This window comes from Erythrolamprus reginae, chromosome Z (assembly GCF_031021105.1).
Source record: "Erythrolamprus reginae isolate rEryReg1 chromosome Z, rEryReg1.hap1, whole genome shotgun sequence".
In the NCBI taxonomy this organism is placed as follows: domain Eukaryota; kingdom Metazoa; phylum Chordata; class Lepidosauria; order Squamata; family Dipsadidae; genus Erythrolamprus; species Erythrolamprus reginae.
In genome coordinates, this window is record NC_091963.1 from 121910665 (window position 1) to 121932028 (window position 21364).

General features: G+C 38.6%; 2 protein-coding genes across 2 annotated transcripts; both read right to left on the reverse strand.

Moving 5' to 3' along the window:
• Positions 1 to 1265: 1265 nt before the first annotated feature.
• Positions 1266 to 2201, reverse strand: LOC139153961 (olfactory receptor 13G1-like; the record flags this gene model as incomplete). Its single annotated transcript, XM_070728388.1, has 1 exon — positions 1266 to 2201. A coding segment is annotated over one exon (936 nt), but the record flags the coding sequence as incomplete, so codon positions are not given.
• A 4616-nt stretch (positions 2202 to 6817) lies between these two features.
• LOC139153481 (olfactory receptor 14A16-like) lies at positions 6818 to 7747 on the reverse strand. The gene has a single exon (XM_070727459.1). It carries the CDS (start codon positions 7745 to 7747, stop codon positions 6818 to 6820), a length of 930 nt encoding a protein of 309 aa, XP_070583560.1.
• Between the last annotated feature and the right edge of the window lie 13617 nt (positions 7748 to 21364).

The window sequence follows — 21364 nt, forward strand, 5'->3', positions numbered from 1 at the left end:
ATTTAAGGGGCAGCAGGCCGGGAAACAGCCTTTTCGCCCGGACCTGGTTGCCTGAGCAGACACCCACCCGCCCTTCCCTATTTTGCAGTGTGCCTAGGGGTCGCCTGCGGGGGCCGAATGGGAATTTTTTGCAGTCTCGCCCATTAGGCCAGGCTGTTTTTTCGCCCATTCCACACTGGGGAGATGGATGGGTGGTTAGGGGGGGTTTGCATTTAATTAGGTTAATTGGCTTACCTCTGGTCATTGGGTAGGCAGGTTAGGGGCGGAAATCTGGGTGGTTTCAGCAACTGCGCGTTCTCCCTTGGGCATCTTTGGGGATGATTGACAGGTTCTCTCCAAGACCATGGTGGGTGCTACCTGCGCACTTGGGGGAAACCTGTCTTTGGGTCCCGCTATTGAAGTCCCAGGGTAGGGGTGAGCCGGCGGGACCCCCCTCATGCGAGTGTATGGCAGGGTCTCAGGTGAGGGAGAGGTCCCTCACCTGGACCAGCATCGATTACGCCCATAGTTGCCCAGGAATGTTGACCTTTTACGTCATTTCCGCCCCGGAAGTGTTTGTTTGACTCTGCAGGTCCATTTGGTTCCGGGTCATAGTTGAGTATGTTGATTTATGCAAATTTATGCTAATTCATGCTAATTTAATTAATAAATTATGCAAATTTATTATAATAAAAATGACCCAAGTTTAAATCCAGCTCTTGTGTCCGAGTCGTTACTCCGTCTCTTCTGCAAAAATATGTTTGCTCACATCTGTTGTAAATTGCTGATACAAATAAGGAAAAAAAAACAGATGATAATGGCCTGAATGTTAATGCAATTGGGGTTCTTCAAGGAATTGGTAACTTGTTTTACTCTTTGAAACAATTGCTATTGATATTGTTATTGTTATCTGAAATGCAATTATACATCCCCCTTTATTTCTTTCACATCTTGGATGTATTTAAGGATATAAACTGGAAGATCATTTACTCTATTTTTGTAATTCTATGTAGATATTTTAAAAAATTATGTATTTCACAATAATACACCATACTGCTGTTTGTTTTTAAAAAATAAGCCCTAGTGTTTATTTTGGAGCACAAAAGAAAATAAGACTGGGTCTTATTTTCAGGGAAACACAATATCAATAAGCAAATGTAAGCACAGAGAAAACAAAACAAAAACCTTCCTCAGAATATATATGATGAGTATGCATGTTACCAAATTATCTTTACCTTTTTGTATATTTTGCAACTAGCATGAAGAATTCATTAAAACAGAACTTACTAGAAGATTTTTCTGTCAATTAATTTTCTGAGAGCTTGCTTAACATCAGTATTTCTTAGAGAATATATCAGGGGATTGAGGACCGGAGTAACCACCGAATAAATAATAGCAATCACCTTGTCTTCCTCTAAAGAGTACATTGAAGCAGGACGGAGGAATGTATAGATAATGGTGGAGTAGTAGAAGCTAACAACCAAGAGATGGGAAGAGCATGTGGAGAAAGCTTTCTTCTTTCCTTCTGTGGAACGGATTCGGAAGATAGTTCTCAGTATATACCAATAAGATAAAAAGGTCAGAGTACAGCTGCCTATGGCAATGACAATGGAAGCTGCAAAAACCATGATTTCATTCAGGCTTGTGTCTGAGCAAGAGATCTTGAACATTGGTGGTAGATAACAGAAGAAGTGATTGATGATGTTGGAGTCACAGAAGGAAAGCTGCAGTACAAGTCCTGTCTGAATTGAAGAATTTATCATGCCTATTAGCCATAGCCCAGCCATTGTCCCAAAGCAAACCTCCTTCCTCATGATTACTGTATATTGCAGTGGTTGGCAAATCGCAGCATAACGATCAAAAGCCATAAATGCAAGAAGCAGAAGCTCTGTTCCTAAAGTCAAAGTAAAGAGAAATACCTGTGCAATGCAGCCAGGAAATGCAATACTCTTTCTCTGAGTTAAAAGAATTTGCAGTAATTTAGGAACAATTATAGAAATTGAGCATACATTTATAATAGACAAATTGATTAACAAAAAGTACATGGGTGTGTGAAGTTTCCTGCAGGTACTGATAGCAAGGATGATCAGAAAGTTCCCTACCAAAGCCACTGCATAGATGAGAAAGAAAGTCGAAAAGATGAGCATTTGATTTTCAAGGGAACTTGAAAAACCTATCAGGATGAATTTTGTAACAGTGGAAGAGTTTGTCATGTTCAAGTTTGTAATACAAGGGAATGAAACAGCATATCACTTGATTCAGAGATCCTCTTTCTTGGCATGTAGACTGTTTTTCATTCTATTAATAAACAACCCTTTTTATATACATACATACATACATACATACATACATACATACATACATACATACATACATACATTTTAAAATATATGAGGATAATGGAATAAATCCATGCAGCGATAGAAACTTTCCAGGGCAACAAAATCTTATAAAGTAGTTGAAATCCTTTTTGTTTAAAAACCAGGCTTCCAAATGTTCCTTATCAGTCAAGGTTGTTAAATTGCTTCATAGAGGAGAGAAAAAAGCTGTAGAATTGAAATCTACACTTGGTTAGCCATAAATAGGCTTTTAGATGGCTTGTAGATGTACAAATTGAATATTACTGACAAATGGAATTTTATAATATTTAAAAACTGTAATGCTCAATGGGCTGTGGGTGTATTCAACTAGCTGCAACAAGTTTATTTTTATTGTCTCTGGATATGTAATCCCCAAGTCAAACTACTTTTATACTGTTGTACAGTTCCCTAGTGATGTTCTTTGGAGCCTGGATGTTTTAATGAGAGAAAATAACATTTAGAAGTCTGTAGGATTTTCTGTATTGCACATACTTACATAACTACAGAGATTTATTTTTGTCTTTAAAGTTTTCCCAACCCTGATTACAATAGTTATATCTTTATCAATATTTATTGGTATTGATTGATAGATAGATTAAAGTTATATGCTGCTTTTTCTCATTAAATCAGATTATTCTGGACACTTCTCAGTAGTATTAAAACACAGCTATTAAAATCTGAAAATAAGAATTACAGCAATTAAACAAATAAAGTTTAAAAAGAAAAGCAATGATTGTGCAGGAGTGGGCTCCACAAACTCCAAGGGGTAAAAGAGTGCCTGGACAACCTGGCCCCATGTCACAAAGGGCATTGGGTGATACCCAATATCTTGAATTGGTCTGAGAAGAAACTGGAAGCCAATAAAGCTCATGTAACAGCAGTGGTACATGTGCCATCTTAGGGGACTACAAAACTGTCCACAGCTGCATTCTCTCCCAGCTGTAGCTTACAAATATTCCTCAAGGGTAGCTCCATGTAGAGCACATCACAGTAATCCAACCAAGATTGGGCATGAGTGACTGAGTGCTTGATACAGGAAAGGATGTTACTAGTGAACATTCTTTCTATTCTGCTTTTTCAAATTCCACCTTTCACATTTACAATGTGTCACAGAGAAAACTATTGCCTTTACAGTTCTTTATATGCCTTTTAGTAGAGGCATCTGAATATCTCATCTACGTCTGTCACTAATGACTTACAAATACCAATTGGTGGCATCTCTGGTCTTTGTTGTCCATAGTCAAGCTAAAAAGGCAACAATTAGCTATCATTTCTATAGGTTCATTGTTCCTATAAATTTTGCTGTTTATATTTTATTGCAGTCCATCTTTTTTGTTTGCAGTGTTTCTTGATATTGTTCACTTTTATCTTTCAGAATTGTGATGCAAACATAGACCAGGTTATAAGTATTTCTTCCAATTTTCAAACCATGGTCATATTCTCTCAGTATAATTTAGCATGCCATTTGAATATAAAGATCTTTAGACAGAATCAGAGTTTCAGACTTGCATGGTAGCTCACTGTTCATCTCCGCCCTGAGTCCTTTGGGATTGGGCAGTATAGAATTCAAATTAAATAAATAATAAATCTCTCCTTAGCCCACATAGAAATGCCTGCTATCTATTTTATACATCTCACAAATAAGATTTTTGACTAGATTTAGAAGTTAGAATTAAAAAGGCATCAAGAGATAGCAAATTCTTCCTCTGCAAAGAAGTTGAAGAAATAGTAGCCCATCTAGTTAGTTCTTGCAAGAAGATCACATAGACTTATTACAGACAAGGGAATGACAAAGTAGCAACATTGGGACATTATAGTTTTTGCAGGAAATATGATTTGCCTGCAAGCAAGAACAGGTAGGATCATAAAATGACAAAAAAGTAACAATAATAACAACAACAACATCAATAATAATAATAATAATAATAATAATAATAATAATAATAATAATCCAAAGTATTCTGGCACTTAGAATTCAAACATCTAGATTTAACAATTCTGTTAAAGAATTAGCAGCAAGCAACAAAAGATAACATTGGAATCAGAACCAGGTGGCCATGTAGTGCCCTTATGGAAGAGGGAGTGTTGAGCAAATGTGACCATGATCCAGGGTTAGGAATGCACTAAAATTTGAGAATAGCACTAGAAGTGGCATCAGAAGGTATAGCACGGCAATCCAGCACTGGAAGACCTTCTGGAGATCATATAGTCCAACCCCCTGCCCAGTGGGAAAAAGGCATGCATTGTCTGGATTATTTAGGTGCCTCTAACAGAGATGAAAAATTGCAAGAAATAGACAGGACTCAAATAGGTCCTTGACTAATAACCACCCTTGTAAGAGGAAACGAAAACCAGAGGGACTCTGTCTGGTGAGATGGCCAGTGGAAAGCAGCTGCTGAGACCAGCACTAGATAAATTGTGACCAAGACTCTAATGTCAACCTTGACGGCCAGTTAGATGGTTCTATAGATTTTGACCTGGGCCTCCATCAGAACAGAATGGTCTGGGGTAGTAACATGACTCCTCCTGGGGAGAAAGATCTGGTTCCAGACAGGGAGACATCAGTGTCAGGCAATGGAAGGAGACCCATTGGCTATTAAGGAATGAGTCAGTAGACCACACGAAAGACTCTATACAGCCTTGATAATTTACAACTGGTTCCTTTGACCTAAACTGTACACTTACCTGGGAGAGGGCTGACTATCCAACCATATGCTTGGACTTAAACTGTCTTGTCGCTGGAATGGATCAGACTAGCTACTGGTCCTTCTGACGCTTAGGCTGCCAAGCTTGAGTTGTAACCCAATATTCAAACAGTCACAGGTGGGGTGACTGATGGGTGGCAAATTGGCAAAAGGCTTGTCCACTATAGGCCTGTTGGAATTAAGCTCGGACTTGTCAATCTTATCAGCCTTAGCCATAACAGCCTACAAAAGAGCTGTCAAAGGGAGAATTATCATCTTTCATTTCATTTTGTTTTAGTTCATGCCTGTTCTTATAGTGCATAGCATTGCCTAGAGTTGCATTTGATTACATTGCAGTGCATAGTGTTACATCATATAGAAATTCATACCATATCGAATGAATTCAGTGAAATGCCTTGCACTCATAGTAGTACCCTGCATTGCATTGCACTTCATTGCATTGTATTGAATCACGTTGCACAGCGATACATCATATTGCAATGCATTTCAGTTCATTTCAGCATTTGCATGGTTGCATTGCATTCCATGTATTGCATTGCGCAGCAGTACGGTGCATTGCAACACACGACTTGCTGCATTGCATTGCATTGCATTGCATTGCATTGCATTGCATTGCAATGCAATGCAATACAATGCATTAGAGATCAATGGGGAAGAGGAAGAGAGGGGTGAGGAGAATAAAGTATATTAGAGTTGAGGAGTCAAAGGTTAAAAAAACTCAACTTTGCATTTCCAAAATATTTTATTTTATTTTATTTGTTTTGTTTTGTCAAGTACGTACTGGTGGTACACAAAGATATAACAATATTTATATACATGATACTAGTAAAAGAGAAACATTAGAACAGAGGAAAAATGCACTCTGGTGCATTTATGCATGCCCCTTACTGACCTCTTAGGAATCAGGAGAGGTCAACAGTGGATAGTCTAAGGGTAAATTTTGGGTCTTAAGTCGTATTTCCTGTAGTCGAGTTTTGAGTGGTTTACTTTAAGTTTGTATCTGTTGTGTGCTTGTGTGTTGTTGTGGTTGAAACTGAAATACTGGGAATAAACAAATACATCAGAACACTATCTTTTTTATAATTAGTGTGTATAGTTAGGATATTTAATTTTTTTTTCAAGTTCAGAAGATGGACAAATTTTCAAGTTTCAACCTTATATTAGTTTTAAACTTTTTCTGGAACATGGCTTTGCCTAAATTTTGGTGATATCCTATTTAAAATATCTTTAATCTCCCTAGCATGCAGTACAGTGGTACCTCTACCTAAGAATGCCTGTACTTATGAACTTTTCTAGATAAGAACTGGGTGTTCAAGGTTTTTTGCCTCTTCTCAAGAACCATTTTCCACTTACAAACCTGAGCCTCCGAAACTGTAACCGGAAAAGGTGGGGAGAAACCTCCATGGGGCCTCTCTAGGAATCTCCTGGGAGGAAACAGGGCCAGAAAAGGCGAAGAGAAGCCTCTGTGGGGCCTCTCTAGGAATCTCCTGGGAGGAAACAGGGCCGGAAAAGGTGGGGAGAAGCCTTCATGGGGCCTCTCTAGACATCTCCTGGGAGGAAACAGGGCCTCCACCCTCCCTGTGGTTTCCTGAATCACACACATTATTTGTTTTTATGTTGATTCCTATGGGAAAAAATGTTTCTTCTTATAAACTTTTCTACTTAAGAACCTGGTCACGGAATGAATTAAGTTCGTAAGTAGAAGCACCACTGTATATGAAAATGATTAAGACAATACAAAACTCACTGTGATATGAAAACATTAAAATAAGTTTATGTAGAAGAACATACTGAAATAAATAATTTTGTGAGGGCAACTGTGAGCTCTTTGTTTCTCATGCTATAGATCACTGGATTCAGCAGAGGTGGGATAAAGGTATATATCATAGTCAGTGCCAAACTGAAACTAGATGGAATATTAGAAGGTGGTTTTAAATAGGCAAACCACCCAGTGGATATTAATATGGAAAATACAGTGAGGTGTGGAATGCAGGTTGCAAAGGCTTTTTGTCGTCCATGAACAGAAGGGATTCTTAGCACTGTTGTGAAGATCAGCACATATGTTATGATGATGAAGACAATGCAAGCTCCCTCTATCATAATATTGATTGCCAGAATAGTAAGTTCGGGTTGGTATGAATCAGAGCAAGTTAGCTTGAGTAACTGTGGGATTTCACAGTAGAACTGATTGACAACATTGGAGCAAAAAGGGACTGCAAATGTGCCTGTAGCATGCATTGCTCCATTGAAAATTCCCATTAATGAAGCACAAAGTACCATTTGTGCACAAGCTTGTCTATTCATCACCATCCCATAGTGCAGCGGATGGCAAATGGCAACATAACGATCATATGCCATGACTGTGAGGAGGAAGAAATCAGATTCAACAAAGGATACAAAACAGAAAACCTGACCTACACACCCAGAGTAAGAAATGTTTCTAGAGTTCATGAAAGAATTGCCCATGGATTTGGGAATAATGGTAGAAACTGAGCCAAGGTCCTGAATAGCCAAGTTCATCAGGAAGAAATACATGGGTGTGTGAAGGTGATGATCATAAATGACAGCAGAAATAATAATGAGATTCCCTAAAATAATTACCAGATATAGGATCAGAAACAGAACAAAGTGGAGTATCTGTAATTCCCAGACTTCTGAGAATTGAAGGAGTAGAAAATAGGAAGGATGTGACATATTATCCATTGTATTAAGAGGTATAGTATCTGAAAGAAAAGAAAAATTAAATTAGGCAATTCAAGGCTTCCAAAAAGATTTATCAAAAGTTCTTTGGCCATTTCAAGTCTACAAGTACTGTCTTGTATGTGAAACTCCCCTCCTCCTGTATTAACTGGAACCAAGACTCTTTGCATAGACCAACAAATTATACCCTATTCTGAAGCAAAAATATTTATTCTCAGTTTTAGACAAAAAAGTCAGCACTGGATTTTGATTAGCCTTTCAATTCTGAGGGAATTAAAATTACAGGTGAATAGTTTGGAAGCAGATAGAAACCTATTTATGTGTAATACAGAAAAAAGGTTATTGAAATCTGTCACCAGAAAACATCAGCAATAACTCAGCAACCAACACAAAAGCAATTTTTTTTGCAATATTTACAATATATTTTGTATATTTTACAATATTTTGCAAAGAAAATTAACATTGTCTGAATGTTTGTTAAATTAAAATTCGATTAGTTAACAGTTCTTAAAGACGTGATCAGAAAATCTCTTCATAAATAAATACACTGATATCTTATTTCATATGAAATAAATATATATTGAAGGTTCATGTGATAGATTGGTGATATAACAAAATATTGATAGTGGTTAAAACAACTATTTTTTAAAAAGAAAAGACAGACAAAAAGTAAGGAAAGGAAAAAAGTACTGCCTTTATGGAGGCTTGCAGTGGCTTTTTAGTAATGATGAATAAAATAATATGAATGAATATGAATATTTGTGTGTGTGTGTGTCTCTGTGTAACATATTTTGATGATAATGAAAAGGAAGGGAGACTACTGTAGATCTATTTCGGGTTTACTTGCCTTCATCAGGTAGCCACACCCTTACTGGGATTTGAACCCGGAGCCTCTAGAGCAGAGACCTTAGCTATTAGACTACAGGCTCATCTCCTGTATCAGTTTGTACCAGGGAAGGGGTTATGTGTGATTTTTTGTTGAGTCATCCTGGTAAATTGAAGGAGCATCACAGCTTCCTTTTTGCCTCTCGGCCCCACCAGGGGCCATGATCCAAGGCAGATAAGTTTTTATGGCCAACAACTATAATCTATAAGATTATACACACACGCGCGCACGCACACACAAACACACACACACTTCAGAGAGAAATTTCACCAATTTTAAGGGAAAATGTGTTCAGTAGGAATACAAACTTCAATATTTTTTCTAAATTTATTGGACAATATTAAAATGGAAAGAAATACTGATATGTCTTTGTCTATGAATGATGCCTTTATTGATATGAGTTGTATCTCAAAAAGAAATATACTATTAAAGCTACCTCAGTACTATGGATTCTAGAATCCTGTTCTGGTCATGACAAGTGTCAGGAAAGGGTGCAAGGTGACCAAAACCCCCACAAACCTCTCCCTCTTCATCTTGACATTATTGACTAAGTTGTCTTCATCACACAAAGCCCATCAACAATATGAATAATTGAAGTTGTGTAGGAATGAAATATAGGAAAATTTCCAAAAAGAAATCATATGGCACAAAATATCAGAGAAAGAAAGATTAAAATTGTGAAATCAACTGGTGTAACAAGAATCTTCAAAGGGAAAAATTATCCTGTTTTCCAGCTAAATGCCACAGTTATCATATTGCCTGGGTTATAGTGAAGGGTGGTTTATTTTAAAAATGATAGATATACCAAATATATATCTAACTTTCTTAATTTATTGTGGTCTGACATACGTATCAGAGAAATCCAAATTCATACTCTCTATAGACTAGGATCATGCAAGAAGGAGACCAAAGCAGCAGGTCAAATTAGATCATTTTGCTTTTTTTTAAATGCAATTTTTATCACAGCAGCCCTTTAATTCTGTTTAGGAGCTAGAAACTTGCAATTAAAAAAGGACTTGTAATAATAGAAATGTAACCTTTTTATTAACAATGTTAAACTTTTCCTTTTTAATTTTTTTTAAAATTTTTATTTAAAACAAGACAGACATATAAAAACACAAACATAAAACAAAAATACACATATCCAGGATGGTTTGCATCCCGATTTTCATCAGAAGCAGATGCAGAGTTGTATATGTTTTTACATCAATTGAGACCATTTTTGTCTATATTCACTGTAAATACTGTACATTTTGTGAAAGAAAACAAAATTAGAGAAGGAAATATGAGGAGAGAAAAAGAAAAAAACAATGTTAAACTTTTCCATTTATCTTCTGATAAATATCTTCTGATAAACCCACAAAAGATGGGTTATATATAATAAATATATTAATGTTTATTATAGTAAACTGAGATAAATACTAAAATACAGTGAATATGAAATGTGAAATAGCTAGAATAAAACCAATGCACAAAATAAATGCATGCAGATAGAAAAACTATTTGTGGGTAATCAAAACTCCAATGCAAGAAATATAATGGCACATAAAGCAATTGATTAGTAGAATAGCACTGAATTTAATCTTCCCAAAGTGCCTTGTCAAAGGACAAAAGTATAACTCTTGTCTGTAAAACCTTTAAAGCAGAGGTAACTTTTCTAGAATTCAGCTAGATTCAGGTGGCATGCTTCCATAACTGTCATGTGATGATAGAAACAATGCAATTTGTTTGAAGTATTGTAGAGAGAGACTACATACATCCTCCTGTATACTCCCAAGCACATTTTAAAGACTTTGTAAATAAACTCATATTGATAATATGCGATTTCATTTTATCTACTGAAAGTCATCCAGATTGTTATTGAAAAGAAAAAATTATGGACAAGAATTTCTGAGATTGTTTCAGGTTTTTTCACCAAAAAAATCAACAAAATGGTCACAGTAGTCTAGATCTGGATTAATCCTTTTTTTTAAAAAAAATATCTGGACATTTTCCGGAGAATAGATCCCTACTAGTGAGTTCTTGCATGCTGTTTTATGTTTTGCACATGCTTTCAAAGCATTTGCATTAACATTTTGCATTAAAAGCACTAATAAAGTGAAAATATGCTGAAAAAGATAGAGGAAGAAAGGCAAAATAAAGAAAGCAGCGTGTTAAGGGTGTTAGACTTCACTCTTGAATACATAGCCTATTTTGTCATGTATCTTTTAATCACAGCTCTTCAATAGAATATAATTTTTGAATTTGTACTTGAACTTGACTTATCATTTTAAGAACATAAAAATGATTTTCTGTTTGATATTTTTAAAAGATAACAACAGTAGAGGTGGTATGCATTTCTGGGTGCCTGACTTAATAATTTTGAAAATCATACCTATCTGCAATAATTGTGTAATTAGCATATTTTGAAATGTCCACAGATTGCATCTTGCCATCAGCCTCTTAAAAGCAATTGAATTATGATAAAAGATACCGTATTTGGTTACATGAGAAAGCCCAGTTCTATTTTTTGCTGCTGTTTAATTCATGTTGATGAAATTGACAAATATATTGAGATTTTAAATGTTAAAGTTTTCTAAAATGTAAAGTATATAAAGAAAGAACTTAACTTATCGTTTAGCAATTTTATTAAACTTACCATGAATTTTCTCTTCAGGCTTGAAATATATGATATCATGAATGACATTTAAATAAGTTTTCTTCTTTCTTTCTTTCTTTCTTTCTTTCTTTTTTGTTGCTGTTGTGTCTTCTAATAGCAAAATATTGTTGTTCTCATCACAAGAAAAATATTTTTTTTATCACCATAGATTTATTCTGTCATTCTGTAAACTAACCATAGATTTGCTGTCTGTCATTCTTTAAATCAACGACGGCACAGCTAAATATAGCTGCGCCATGGAACTGAGTAAAGTTGGAATCCCAAAAGGATCAAATGTATCTGTATCAAGAATTTAATTTCTGAAGACAGAATAAATCAATCCAATTAACATGTCCTAACTCAAATACTCATTAGTTACTTTGGAACATCTACTTTCAAGGTCTCTACTTTCAAACAGCAAACCAACTACTTTTTGTTATTAAGTAAAAAATCAGGCAGGTAGAAGAACATAACAGGAAATACTGAGTTCATTAATGGACATACGGTACCTTCCAACATTCACCAACTTCAAAAAAAAGCCCTCATTGTGAGTATCACAGACTTGAGTGTAAATTGTAACAGCAAAAATAATAATCTATAAAAGTTTAATTTGGTCAGGCCATAGAAACATTTATGCCCACATACAATGACATTTTGTAGATAATTTATCCTGACAAGTCTTAGGCAGGAATTGGAAGGAGTGAGATGGTTTTGCTCCATTCTTTGCTTCTGGAAATAGCAAACTCCAGTCAACATTAATAGTTATATATTGATGTCATTAATGTCAGGCTCACTAAGAAGCCCAGATCAGGAATTACCTCTTCAGGAGGGCTAAAACTATTTCAATTGATATTGGCTATAATAATAGATATATAGATATCCCATTTTTGTTTCTTAATCAAGTTAACTGGGAATATATAGAATGACAAATGCATGCCAAAAAATAATACAATGTTCATGACAATAAATAATTCAGTAAAACAATTCCTGATAATTTACCCTTTCTAAACATGAAGAAAACTTCCATGTTCTCTATTGTCTTTAATAGATTGTGTCTTTCTTTGGTTGTATTTAAATCATTAACAAATTAGTTTATAATTTTCTTCCAAAGGCAGTGAAATATCTGTCTCTACTGTTATTTTAAGAGCTACTGTAACTACAGTAAAGCAGCAGAAATTTAAAATGAATCAAAAGTTGATACTGTTGTGTGTGCGTCTTGTCAGCGGTTGGAATACTCACATTCAGAGGGGGAAAGTGAAATGGAGCCTGTCAATTTACCTGATTTAGGAGATGAAGATAATTTTAATGAGGGAGAGGTTGAAATGGAAGAACAGCTTTTGATTGAAAGCTTACAGACAGATGTTCTTCAGACAATTCAAACTGTCAGGATTTGAAATGGGTAGATCCAAAATTCAGAAGGCAGCAGAAAAAGGTCAGAAGAGGTCACTGCTTGAACCTAATCATCAGCCTTCATCTATTTCCATACAGAACCAACTCTAAATCATTTTCACACATCAATTTCACTCATTAAAATAGTTTCATGTCTCTAAAATTGCCATCTTGTGCTAAAATTACCTGAAATACTTGGATTATTATTCACAGTACTAATTGTAAAAAATACTGACTTGATATGTGTCAAAGCATGTTAAATAACTTTCCATAGAATTTGTGGAATTTAAAATTTATTATTATAGTATATATTTCTACATGTGATTTTGTTTATCCTCTTATCCCTATCAGTGGATACAACAAACATAAAATAACATTTTTAAAATATAGTGTTCCCTTGCCACTTCGTGATTCACCTTTCGTGGCTTCAGTGCATCGCAGGTTTTTTTATGTAGTAACCCAACAAGGGTGAGGAGGGGAGGAGGTGTGGCCCGCCAGTCCCCTCCATTTGCTGAGCCCCATCCCACCCTTCCCTGAGCAGCATCCTGCAGCTGGGCAGTTTCGCCCCCCAAAATGGCTTCTTTTGTGAGTTTGATGAGCCCCTCCAGGGAGACATGAAGGAAGAAGGAAGGGGAAGGAAGGAAGAAGGGAAACCCCCCTCTCTGCATTGCCTCCCCACCCCAAGAAGAGAGACATACACACCCAGGAGTCCTGCGGGTGAAGAGATGCTGTACAGAGAGGCAAAGCTCTTTGTTGGAGAAGGGGGGACAGATTCCTTGGGGGGCTGGGTTGAGAGAAGGCGGGGCAGGCCTTGTGGTGCTCTTGAGGAACCAGGCTCCTGCAGCGTCTCACTGGTCTCTTTCCCAGACTCCTGCAGATCCTTGATGGGCAGGCTGCTACATCAGCCACCTCTCCAAGTGGCACATCTCCTGACCGAGCAGCTTAGGGAGGTGGTCAATGAAGTGGCCCACCCATCAAGGAGTTGCAAGAGTTTGGGAGGAGACCATTGAGGCATTGCTGGAACCCGGGATGCCCTCGGCCAGGCACAACCAGGAGGGGCATGGGAAAGGGCAGCTGTAGAGATGGCCATGGCAGCAAGGAACAGAATTTGGTGGCAGGGGTGGCTGCAGAGTCACCCACAGCAGCAGAAGGAAGAGACAGCAGCAGCAGTGGTAGAAATGGCCAGCAGCGAAGGGAAAATGGTCAATGACAGAGGAGTGAGCAGACGAAAAGCTTATTTGGGTGACGTGGCTTCGGCAGAGGCAGAGCACAGGGTGAAAAGATCAGCAACAACACAGAGAAGTAAGAAACCAACTCGTCGCCAGAGTTGAATCTTCATAAAGGAAGAAGGAACGCAAAAGCCAGTCTGTTAACTCACAATTTATTTAACACCAAAAGCACAGCCAACTACAAGTAAAATCAACCAACAATAGGCCATGTCTTCCAGCTATATATATGCGTGGTCAACCAATTAGCAGTCTTCACTTTCTTGTGAGAAAAAATCCAGGATATAACAGACCCCTAAGTCCAGAGAGGGGCAGCTGCCATGGGTGCCATGGGTCATGGTTGGTGCGCTTCTGGTCCAGGCATCCAGCGCTGTGCTTCAGGAATGAATCTGTTCCTGTAAAGGAAGTTAAAGGGAGTGCACAAGTGCGCGTGCATGTGCACGCACACACATCACCCTGGCCATTCGAGAAGAGCTGCAAATAGCTGCCCTTTACTAATAGTAATAGCCAATCTCAATTTACCAAGAAAAAATACATTGGAGCGTGAAAAATACTTGGAGAATTGACTGGTTGACTGGTAATCCTGGCCACCATAGGTGCCCTCTAGCTAGGGCTTTCATCCTAATGATAGAATTAGCAATTGTAGAATTAGCTATTGTTTATTCAGCTAGAGCTGACAGGGTTAATGCAAACGGGTTACAGTTAAAATCGCTCTAAAAGAAAGTGCCACGGCTTTGTATTTATAGGGTTCATAAAGTAACAAACTCTATCTGACATGGTAACAAGTCTCCCACCAAATGAAGCAACCAATCAGGATGGCTTATGAGGCTCCATGCAGATTCTGAACTCTGGAACCTTCTTCATGATTATTTAACACCCCTCCCCTCTTAGTTCAGGAGAAGGTCAGTTAGTTTAACCATGTGATGAAGTTGTCCAATCTGCTGGGTCTACGACTTTCCCGCTCAGACCTGCGCAGATCATTCAACTCTTGGATATCAGGCTGAGAGGAGGTCGGCTCCTCTGAGCTGCTGCTGAGAGCTCCAGGCCTTGCCTGTGGAGCTCCTCCATCCAAGGAGTCTGCAGCCATGCCGCCGCCTACCAGGGGAAGAGTGTCGCTACTAGAATCATCAATCATAGCTCGCGTGAGCTGAAATGAAACTAACTGCGGAGGTCGATGGATAAAATGAGAGAAAAGCTTCAAAACGAAGTTACTTTATTTGTATAAAAGTATAAAATCAAAATATGCCTGATCACAGGCTCAGAAAACACGTCTACATAGAGAGTTTTCTTGAAAGATGGATTCTTCCTTCTCTTCCGGAACAGAGAGGAAGTGACTAGACAGGGTTTACATCATAAATGGGGGGAGCTAAATTAACATACATGAGTTAACTATTTAACTACTGAATGTTTCTGGATGTCTCTCGGGGCTGTCAATACACAGCGTGACACCCCTTCTTTGGCAGCCATCAGGGACATCGGTTCACAGAAGGCACTTTTTCTTGGATAGGTATTTGTGTTGGTCAGCTGGCAATGGCTTATTCAGCAGATCAGCAATTTGTTCAGTAGTAGGCACATACTGTATTTTCACGAATCCCTCTTTCGTGCTTTCTCTGGTATTTCTATACCTTATGTCAATGTGCCGTGAATGAGCTCCAACATATTCAGCATCAGCTATGAATGTAACTGAAACATTATCTTCCATAATAACAATGAGTTTCATGGGACTTTCCCAAATACTATTAATGAGAGCAGAAACAAAGGTTAAAGCATTACAGCAATCAGAAACACATGCGTATTCAGCCTCAGTTGAAGATCAAGAAATAAACTTGTTTTCTAACTTTCCAATAAATTGGATAACCATTCAAAAACTTTATGTAACCAGAAGTACTTTTTCGTGTTTCTACATCACCTGCCCAGTCAGCATCTGCGTAGCAAATCACTTCAGGATAGTTATCATGTTTCGGCTCTAGGAACAACTTCATGTCCTTTGTAAGTTTCATGTATCTCAGCAGTCTCTTTATGCATGACCAATGAAACATAGTCGCTTTGCCAACATACCGGGACAAAAGATTCACACTCAGTGAAATGTCGGGTCTTGTCCAACTGCTGATGTATAGTAATGATCCAATTACTGACCGATACAGCATTTGGTTTTCAAATAGAGGGTACTCTTGTTGAATTAACCTGAAAAAATCAGTTTGCATAGGAGAACGACAAGTATGTGCATCAGACATGTTACAGTTATGCAAAAGTTGGTCAACCTTACTTTCTTGTGAAAGAGAGAACCCTTCTCAGTTTTCTCAATTTGAACACCTAGATAATCATTAATATGCCCTAGGCTTTTTAAAGTGAAATGTTTTTCTAGACCCTTGGCAAAAGTTTCACTCATGCGTTTGTTGGGACCAATGTAAACAATATCATCAACATAAACAAGAATAATTTCATAAACTTTACCTTGCCCTTTTATAAACACGCATTCATCAGAAATGGACTTAATAAAGCCCATTAAATTTAGCTTTTCAATGAGGCAGCGGTACCACATGAGGACACTCTGTTCCAATCCATAGAGACTTTTCTGCAGGTACCAGACATCCCCTTCTCGGTCCTGGAACCCGGGTGCACTCTTGACGTAGATCTCTTCATTTAGATCAGCGTTCAAATAGGCAGTCTCAACGTCGAACTGAAAAACCTCTAAGTTCAAAGCAATAGTGGTAGTTAGGGCAATTTTGACACTTTCATTGCTGACAGCGGGTGAAAAGATATCAGTGTAGTCTGCAGGATACACCTGTGAGTACCCCTGTGCTACAAGTCTTGCTTTGTACAGCTTTTCATCATTTGGTTTTTGTTTGACCTTATACACCCAACGTGTGCCAATAATCTTCTTGTTTGCTGGAGGCTCAACTTGTTGGAACACCTTAAGTTTCTTTAAACAGTCCAGTTCATGTTCCATAGCCTCATACCATTTCTCTTGTTCAGATTCAGGTAAATGTCTTATTTGAGAAAAATTCTCAGGAGGAAGTGTAACATTGTTACATAAGAAAGGAAAAGGTTTGTGTAATACTTGCTGTTGATATCCCTTTGGAGGAGTTCCTTTGGTGGTTCTCTGTGAACGCCTTTGAAGCTTGGTCCATCCTTCATCATGATCATCTCCGTCTTCAATTGCATCATCAGGAACATCATCTGCGACTGTTGAAGACTGTCCATCATCTGGAACATCTGAGTCATCTGGAACAGCTGCCTGAGAGTCAGGTTTCGCTGCACCTTCAAGATCATCCTTAGGAAAATAAACTGAAGTATCATTACTATGTATTCTGGACCAATTAGCATCTTTCTCAAATTTAGCTGAATTAGAAACAACAGCTCTGTGGTAAGTGTCAGCAAATTTGTAGTACTTAGAGCTTTCATCAAAGCCGATGAATCTCATTCTCTGTGACACTGGACCTCCCTTTCTTCTTTGGTCAAGTGGAATGTTAACAGTGGCATAGCAGCCAAAGATGTGGATGTTTTGAACATCAGGCTTCTTTGAATGAAGCAAGTAATAAGGAGTCTCTTGTATAACACTACTCCAGGTTCTGTTAACAATGTAATTAGCATACCTTAGTGCTTCACCCCAGTACAAATTGTCCATGTCAGCATCCTCTAGAAGACAACGAATCATAGTCTGTAGGATTCCTTGCCTCCTCTCTGCAATACCGTTAAGGGCCGGAAATGAAGGTGCTGATGTTTGTTGACGGATTCCATTTCTTTTCATCCATCCTTGGAACTGCTGGGACATGAATTCTCCACCACGATCACTTTGAATTCTTTTGATCCAGACATCATATTGCGTAAGTACCTCTGCAGCAAAGTCTTTAAAGATCTGAAAAGTCTCAGATTTTTGTTTCATTAGAAACACAAAACCATATCTAGAGTAACTATCAACAATAGTCAAGAAATACTTACAGTTACCTTTAGTTGACCGAAATGGACCGTCAATGTCGGTGTGGACCAATTCAAAAATGCATGTAGACAAGCGTAGGGCATGCTTAGCAATCGGAGTTGCTTTTGATTTGGCTGTATTGCAAACCTTACAATCAAGATGAACCTTGCAATCAGCATCAATTTTAAAACCATTCACAAACTCAGGCATCTTTGCTAAAACTGGATAAGATGCATGGCCCAAGCGATGGTGCCATCTATGAATACAACTGGAATGAAAAGATTTGTTTGTTAATACAGGTTTAACATTTGAGACAGCATTAGGAACCTCTTGGACTTCATTGGCTTTATGAGCCTTTGCAGCTATAGTGGCAGCAGATTTTCTCTCTGGACCTGTGCCTTCGCCCTTTGGAACTTTCATACTTACATCACCCTTTGGAGGAGGTTTTGGCTTTAAGTAATAAACACCTCTGATAGGGATACCAGTAGCAAGGACTTTGTCATCCTTCAAGATGTAAGTTTCTGTTAGTTCATGAGTCACTTTAGTCCCTAAGTCTTCATTCAGGCGGTACAGGCTGAGTATGTTCACCTTGGCACTTGGAATGTAGAAAACACGCAAGATGTGTCTGTCCAGTTCTTTCACATAGACAGTTCCTTCTCCTTCGACTTTGCAGAGATGAGCTGCTACTCCAACCACTTCTTTGACGTCAGTCTTGTGGAATTTGGTGAAAAGTTCCTTCTGGTATGCGATGTGAATGGCTGCTCCGCTGTCTAATGTCCATAAGTGATGGATGGCAAACTGTGGACTCTTGTCTGGAACAGTGTTGAGGAGGAGAGTGTTGACATAAACACATTTCTCACCTTTTGAGTCTCGTTGAGTTGATCTGGAACTCCCGGAGCCTCGACCCCTGGATCCTCTCGAACGCACTCCTTTGGGTTGAGTAGGATATGAAGGAGATTCAGAGTCGCCAGATTGAGCACTTGGTTGATCACTGGATTGAGATAGTGGAGTGTCATCTTTCTTAGGTTGTTTCTGGTGTGTGTATCTCGAAGTGTAACCTTTTTGTTGATAGTTCTTAGCTAAGGTAGGTTTGTATGCAGATGACATTGGTCTGAGTCTAGTGTGCAGAAATCCTTCTTCTTCAAATAACATGTTACAGAGTCTCTGTGTAGTTCTTTGGCCTAGTGGCAAGCTGTTGAATTTAAATACAGCCTCCTTCCATTCAGGGCCAAGGGAATTTATGATTGCAGCATTGACTTGTAGAAAATCCAGATTATAGCCACGCTCCGTCAAGTCTTTGTGCATTGCTAACAGCTTAGACAAATGTGGAGTAATTTCATCCCCAGGCTTTAAGTTGGCTGAATGAAATTCAGAAAGCAAAAGGAAATTGCCTTCTTCTGAAATTGACCTGAACAATCCTTCAAGGGACTCTAGAAGTTCTCCTGCTGTAATGTCATGTGGGTATCTCATTGACAGATCAGAATCAAGGGACATGAGAATAAGGAGGGTCGCCCTGATGTCCGCTTCCCTTTCTTCCTCATTCCATTGTTTAATTGGTGAATCAAATGCCATATGATCTACCTGCTGAGTAAGCAATATCAGCCGCATCTGATGTAGCCAGGTCTTATAATTATGACCATTGCTCTTTAACTTTGACTCACCTTTCAGCATTGCTAAGGTGATTGCTTGCCTTGTGGATGCAGCTGGCAGCGCTGCTGGTTGTTGCACCTGTGGCACAAGAACCGGCAGCAAGTGGACAGGCTGAGGAGCCTGTACTGGTTGTGGCAGATGAGGTGGCAAGAGGGGTTGCCTCTGTTGCTGTACAGGGTGAGCTGGAACTTGTGAGCGTCGGTTCCGTTGCATATGTGCAGCTTGGGATGCCTGTGACACTTGTGGCTTAACAGCAGATTGATTAAAAACATTTTCTGTTAAACACTTTCTTTCATCATAAAAACTCTGAGCATTAAAATCCCTGATTTCAGATGTTGGCTTAGGTTTTTAGCCATGCCATCCACTAGAGGCCGTTGCTGCACTATAGGTTTCTGCAGCTGCTTCAGCATACGTAGCCCCCCTTTCTGTTTGAGATAAGCCTGGAAGAATTTTCCTATCTCTTGGCGCATGCTCGTTTTGAATATCGAGAGACAAAGACATTCCTTTGCCTGATGAGGTGGCCTCGTGATACTGGGCATGCTCGGACTGATTAATGGAGAGAAGCCCAAAATGATCTTTTAAAAGCTTGATTTGCATTTCCTTTAGATCTCTCAACTGTCTTCTAGAGACATTCAACTCATCCATATAATTATCATGTGTAGCTCTTTGTTTTAAAGTTATAGCATTTCCAAGGCTGTCTAGATAGGCACAATATGATTGCAAATCCTGAATTTGATGCTCGGATCTGGCAATTGCATTTTCAACTCTGTCTAACTCAGAAAGTGATTCTCTGCTTTTAATTGAGCCTTGAGACAGATTATCATCACAATGCTTAGCTTTGGCTTTAACTTTCAAAGGGAGCTGTGAAGACTGAATACTCGGAAAGTCTGAACAGATAAGGATGGATCCCCCTTCACATTCTTCAGTTAAGTGCTCTGAAAACCTTTCCAAGGGTTGGCCCATGATAGTTTCCTCCCCCTTTCCAATCAAGTAAGAATGAGAACTTTCTGTTTGCTGAGGGGGTGCCAGTTCTGCAGCTTGGAGAGTCTGTTGCTCTGCCATGATGAGATTTCTTTTCTCTTCCGATACGTGGATGAGATTTTTTAAACCATCAAGTTGGTCTTGTGAAATTTCATTGATGAAACTTTGGGAAAAAAGTTTCTTCTTCCTTTTGGCTAGCATTGCAAAAAGCACGGCAGCTTTGATTAGTATTGAACCAACCACTGCTTACCATGTCGCTATTAGAATCATCAATCACAGCTCGCGTGAGCTGAAAATGAAACTAACTGTGGAGGTCGATGGATAAAATGAGAGAAAAGCTTCAAAACGAAGTTACTTTATTTGTATAAAAGTATAAAATCAAAATATGCCTGATCACAGGCTCAGAAAACAAGTCTACATAGTTAGAGAGTTTTCTTGAAAGATGGATTCTTCCTTCTCTTCCGGAACAGAGAGGAAGTGACTAGACAGGGTTTACATCATAAATGGGGGGAGCTAAATTAACATACAGAGTTAACTATTTAACTACTGAATGTCTCTGGATGTCTCTGGGGGCTGTCAATACACAGCGTGACAAAGAGATCCCGCACCAGTGGAATGCCGTTGAAGACCTGGTAAGTCCAAAACTATTTCGAATTATTTGCGTGGGACTGTGAGCAGATTTGTCGGGCTGTGCTCCCTGTTGCAGCAAAAAGTGAGTGTTTTTAGCCAAGTTGCTAGGATGTTGTTCTCATAGGGCTGAGGACTCTAAGCGCCTTCGGAGGTAATCTATCTGAGAGAAAGTGCCTGGTCCAGGCACACAGCCTGGAAACCACTTTTGTTTTCCTTCTCTCAAGAAGCGTGGTCAATCTCAATGAAGGAAAACAAAGATGGGCAGACTGACAGTGACTAGCAGTACCATATTCCAGAGCTA

Bases quoted from the DNA above. Each gene is read 5' to 3' on its own strand.
- LOC139153481 (XM_070727459.1), bottom strand. From the start codon at position 7,747: ATGGATAATATGTCACATCCTTCCTATTTTCTACTCCTTCAATTCTCA.